The sequence below is a fragment of the Glycine soja genome, chromosome 19, assembly GCF_004193775.1.
Source record: "Glycine soja cultivar W05 chromosome 19, ASM419377v2, whole genome shotgun sequence".
Lineage (NCBI taxonomy): Eukaryota > Viridiplantae > Streptophyta > Magnoliopsida > Fabales > Fabaceae > Glycine > Glycine soja.
This window is the reverse complement of record NC_041020.1, coordinates 44132990-44139240: the sequence shown is the minus strand read 5'-3', so window position 1 is coordinate 44139240 and position 6251 is coordinate 44132990. Positions and strand designations below refer to the sequence as shown.

Below are 6251 nucleotides of genomic sequence, written 5' to 3'. Positions count from 1 at the left end.
GCTGAAAGATCCAAATTAGAAGCTAGTTTTCTAAAGTTTCAACACTAACTCAACCACAGTACTATTGCTGTGACTATTGTCATTGTCAAATATTAATCAAGAACATTGATTTAGTGATGGAGGTTGGAAAGAAGAAGATGCTCCTCAAGTCTTTGATCACAAAGGTGATAAAGGGTCTTCCATTATTCTTGGCACCAAATGGAGGAGCACGTGGTACGAGAAGGGTTAGTTATTTGAGTGACATTGTTGAAGAGGAGAATGAGAGGACAACAAAGGTGCCAGAAGATGTTAAAGAAGGACACTTTGCGGTTGTAGCAATGCATGGTGAAGAAACCAAAAGGTTCGTTGTTGAGTTGGATTATTTAACTGATCATGCTTTCTTGAAGCTGTTGGAGCAAGCAAGGGAAGAGTATGGCTTTCAACAGAAGGGTGCACTTGCAGTTCCCTGCACTCCTGAAGAACTTCAGAAGATTATAGAGAATCGAAGAGTGGACATGCCACTACTTAATTAACACACGCTTCTTCTGTTTATGCATGTTAAGCTATTATACAGATCAATTGATACTTTTTTTCTTTTTCTTTTCACTTTTTTTGGAAAAACATTTTACAGTTTTTACAAAGGTACGTAAGGCATCTAATTAATAGGGATGGCTCTACCTATTGTCAATACTTTTTTTTTTATCTAGCTTGAACATATGACATTGTTTGTGTGACGTCGACGACTATATTCCAGAAATATTACAGAAAGGAATACAATTGGTCTTGTGAGATCCTGTGTTACTTTTGAGATGCATAGATATATTAATTTGTTGCATATATGGAAAATGAGTTAACATGATAACTCATTTAATGCACTCCATGTTACAATGAAATGATGAACTAGCTGGCTAAAGGGAATAGAATATTGTAGATCACAATTTGAGGGTGATTAGAATGTAGATCACAATGGTGGCTTGGGGGGGGGGGGGGGAATATCACTTATTAATTAGCAGATCTATTACCTTGTAAAAAAATATAGATAATAACTTTTATACATTCCAAATAATTAATTAAGCTTACTTATGAAAATAATAAAAGATGATAAAATGAAATAATATACAAATAATATTTCATGGGTGTTACATGGTTATCACGTACTAATCAGTACTTGACAAGTTACACATACTAATACACCTTTACCTGGTATGTGTATCTCCCCAATAATCCATAGATATAGACACTTAAGAAAAAATAGATAAATGATCATATAATCAGTGATGTGATGTTATAAAAAAAGAGAGAAAGAAAAAATGAGATATATTAATTAATTGAGTGTTTATATTATTTAAGGGGTTAAAATTTTACATGACAATCACTTAATTACATTCTGTACAAAATTTATATATATATTACTATTGAAATGCACTGTTTCATTTTTAAAAAAAAACCAACCCCTCTGTTTTAAACCCAAGACCCCCTAGCTCTCCCCTCTCCTAATTTCTTTTTTTTTTTTTCCATTAACCCACCCCATCTCTCAAACTCTTTCTTTTCTTCTCAACCTTTTACTTATTTTTTTCTATTGTTCCAAAATTCATTAAATTTATTATATCTTTGTGTCACTCTCAAACATGAGAAAGTAATTGGAGTAAAAGGAAACACCACTCATTTTCTTAAAATTTTTATTTGATCTCTTTAAATCCTACGGAAAATACGATGATTGATCCTTCCAACGACATTGAAAGATATTGATTGTATTCTTTTTGGAGTGAGTAGTTAATCGTGCGCAAGTGTGTGTGTTTTTTAATACAAGTTTATATGTAGTTCTAAAAGTTTTCAAAGGAATATACAATAATTTCTAAAAGTAAATTGAATTTATTTCACTTTTATTTAATATCATTTTAAAAAAAATTGGATGTAAAGACTTATAATATGTTGGACTCTCCTTCCTATTTGCTTTGTATTTTATGCTCTCTCTAAGTCTTCGTGACTTGTTCTCTTATTTTATTTTATTCTGAGGTACATAGATAGTGGAATAGGTGACTTCCTGAGATTTGTTGACTTATTCAGAATTTATTTTTATCTTTTTAGTATACCTCCATTGTGTTTGATGGATAATATTTTTTTGTGACTTTGATACAATGTAGTTATAGAGATAAGAGTAATAATAGATAAAGAAAAAATTCTTTTATTTTGATATTCAGATGATTCTATTTTATAGATATATTTATGGAATAATTATGATATTTTGAGACACTTTGATGATTAGTATGTATGACCAACATCACTATTAATTGATATTTTAGATAGTGTATCAAGGGCCAATGTTATAATCTGTGACGTTGATTTCTAACTTGTTGAATTTGGATATATATTTATATTTATAGATTTATTTGGATACATTACATGTTTTTACAGGTAATTTAATATGAAAAAAACTCTGTTAAATTCTCGATAATTTATTTTAATTGATTTTTTAATTGTGATTTTAAGTGATATTTTTTTAACTAATCAGATTAAAAAAATTATATTCTATATATCAGTCATCATCCAAGAATAAGTCATGATAAGTATTATGCAACTGAGTACAATGTATACCCAATTGTATAATATACTCATATTGTGGTCAATGAGCCTATTGCAGGCTGATAAATGTTTTTTTTCATATAATCTTTTATTTTATATATCATTATGTTAATAGAACTTGTAAAATATGCGTAAGTCCCAATTGTATACAGTAGATAGATATATAGATTTTGTAAAATATGAATTAAAGAATATTAGTGCGTCATAAATACGGCCGAAAAGGATGATAGAATGTTGAGAGTGATCTCTCAATCACTTTCCATTCTTGCTGAAAGCTGGCTGCTGTATCCCATGCAACGGTTTCCTCTTACGCGTATCATATCGGAGGAGCTTTTTATATCTCATCTCACCTGTTGCGCGTACGTACTTTTATCTTTTTCGGTCTAGTATTTAATTCCAAGGAATAATACATGAACATTTGTGTTTTTATATATTCAATAAATATTTTTTATCTTTTTCATATATCAAAACAATTATTTATAAAATTTATATTTTTTATTTTTATCTCTCTCTTACTAGGTGTTTATTAAGATATTAGATGTTTACCTGTAATTTTTCTTTAATTTAAGCTACAGTATGAATTTGTGATTTGTTACACACATGACATGAAACTGCACAGAGAGATCATCACATTCACCTCGAAGACTAGATCTAGAGTGATTCGAAATTTGTTATCAATCATTACAAAGTCAATCCAGGTCCAGTTGTCATCTCAGAACATCTCAGGACATTATCTTTTTGTACGCCTCTACTTCTATTTTTCATATCAAATAATCATGTGGTTTGGAATGAAAAGGAATAAAAAGTAAGAATGATTGATTGAAATGAAAGAAGGTGTAAAATATATGAAATATTTAAATTAAAATAATTAAATAAAAAGAAAATTAATGACTTTCGATGCTTTAAGAGAAACAAAAATTAAAATTCTTTTTTTTTAATTAAAGGCATATAATTGACTATATAATTAACATAATCAATTATATACCTCGTACCACATAATCGATTATCTTTTGTAAAAATCAAAAGCCTTTCAACTGAAAATGAAAAAAAAAAAAAACAAATAACCTCATACAACAACATAATTGGTTATGCTTTTTAACCAATGCGAGAGATGCATGAATAAAATAAGAGGGGCAATTTCGAGGAAGAAAAATGAATGACTTCTTGTATTTTTTTTTTATCTTGTTTCATCTTAATTTGAGATGAAAATTTCTACACATGATTTCACTATAAATTAACTCAATTTAGTTGTGTTTCACCAATAACAAATTTAAATCCTTTTCTTTATCACTGCTTTTCAGTCCCACCAATTTTCACTCCAACTTTCATTGATAACAAACATATCTTTAAATATGGAGGTAGTTCTAGCAACACACTGCATTTTGAGTTTATGGCAAACAACTTGAGTTTGATTCTTATAGAATATATTATTGGAAAACTATGAAAAATTTTAAATGTAACTAAATTTTGGACTAAATATTAATCACATAGTTCAAAAAATCAAAACTTGTTAAAATAATTTAGGATCTACGGAAAACAATTTGTGTTTTCTGAAGAAAAAAAGGTCGACATATTTGATCTTAATGAGCTTTTTTCCTGGGACATGGATTTTAAATGGAAAGCAGACATCTCAAATTCTTGAAATGTGGAGTGGCTGGTTTTAAATGTAACCATATCAATGGTTTGTGCAACCTCAAACTACGGAAAGCTTAGTTTAGAGATAAATTAATTTTAGAAAAAATGATTATTTTTGTGTAAAATTGCTTATATATTATATTGAAAGTTATGACATGTTGTGAGTAGTTTTAGTCTTCCTATTTACAACAATTTTTTTAATTAAATTGATTTAGAAAATTAATTATTTTTTAAGTTATATCAAATTATTAAAAAATACTGTGAAAAATTATATAATATATATATATAAATCATTATATATTTTTACTAGGATTTAAAAGATTTTTAATCTTTTGCATTGATTTTAGATGTTTCACTTTAATTAGTAACTTTTTTATTTTTAATTGTTAATTTTAGTATTGAAATAAAATTATTAATTTTTTTAAAAGAAACATTATTAATTATTTTGTAGGTCAATAACATTCTTAATTTACTAATTAGTTAAAGAAAGAACACATTAATAGAAAGAGAACACGTATCTCTTTTAACTGAGACAATTAGACAAAGGTAATCCTGAGATATATAGGTATCTACTGAATACAAGTAAACGGACATTATTCAAGCAAGATTATCCAAGCGAGTCTAAACAAGCATGAAAAGTGATATTCTAATGCCTTGTCTGCTATTTTTATCCATTTAAACCTATAACAATAGGCATGATGAATTAGAGTAAATTGATGAATAGAATAAATAAATATATAAAAATTGTTCTAGTTTCGTTAATTATACGCAGAAAATTTCTGTTATTGTGAGAGGAAAAGTCAAACACAAAAAGTAATTGTGGAATTTATATTTTAAATCCTTACGATACTGAAATTAAATATCCTCGCTTGGCCAGAAAGGAAAGCTCTTGTGCATTTCAAAGTAATGAAAACGCATGATATAACTAAAGACTATCAATAATTGAACATCTTTGGTCAAATTTCAATATTCAAACAGAAAGAAAAATCAAAATTGGACGTTTTTAATTAGTTCTTGGTATAAATATAATACAAAAGTGTGAGCAAATTGTAGATGGGAATGGATAAGAAGAAAGAGCATGGATATCAAAAAGAAAAAAGAAAGGATAAGAAAAACTTGCTCCATGTATAGTCCGTACGAAGTACCGCGTAAAGAGTATACAGACAATCAACGTATTGCATTAAATGACATGTTTCTAAGCCAACAGGCAGACACACCGCCTCTGAAGAAATAAATACATCTCAGTTATCATGCTATTTTTTATTTTATAAAGTATATATACACGTTAAAATCATGAAAAAAACTTAAGCTCGAAACAATTGAAGCTATCATGCTAACTAAATCTCTGTTCCCATCTTATCAAGAAGATCGAAGAAATCAATTAGATTACAATGGGTACCTATGTGACAAAAGAATCTATAAATTAATGTATTATATTTTTATTTTATTTTAAAATTCAGGTTTTAAAAAATAAACAGTGACTGTGTGACAATGATAATTGAGCATGTCAATTTTTTAAAATTATTATTAGAGAGGATTCGTTCGCATACTGGTACATAAATGTACGGAACCAAACTATAGCATACTCCGATAAATTTCTTACTAAGCATGTGTAAAGAGCAGAAAATAAAACTAATTAAGTAATTCTGCATACACAATAGAGCTTGGCATTTAGAAAAGACTTAAACAGTGTAATTCTGAAGTTCCACTCAACGGTTATCCATGCACCCAGATATCGTGACAGATATTTATCTACTACTTGTGTCCACCGTGTCCCATTAGCATCCTACTTGTGCATACTTAAAAAGAGCATGAACTTATTCATAGGCAGAGCTACTTGGGATGGGGGCGATGAGTCATCCCCTCCCCTCCCCCAAACTTTTGAAAAATTATTAGTCTTGATTTGAGAGAAGATATGATGAAAAGTTCGATGTTATGAAAAGACATAGGTGTCCCTGGTTGGTTCATTAGTACTTATGAGTGATGAATGGATGTTTATTAGGATGAGTTTAGTATGTTCATCACTAATGATGTGTGAGAGTATGGATGAGTGG

The 6251-nt window shown here is 28.7% G+C and overlaps 1 protein-coding gene across 1 annotated transcript; it reads left to right on the top strand.

Moving 5' to 3' along the window:
• On the top strand, nucleotides 1-768 carry LOC114398084 (auxin-induced protein 6B-like). Its single transcript, XM_028360228.1, has one exon. The coding sequence runs from the start codon at nucleotides 117-119 to the stop codon at nucleotides 510-512; it is 396 nt and encodes a 131-aa protein (XP_028216029.1). The 5' UTR covers nucleotides 1-116; the 3' UTR covers nucleotides 513-768.
• Nucleotides 769-6251: the final 5483 nt, after the last annotated feature.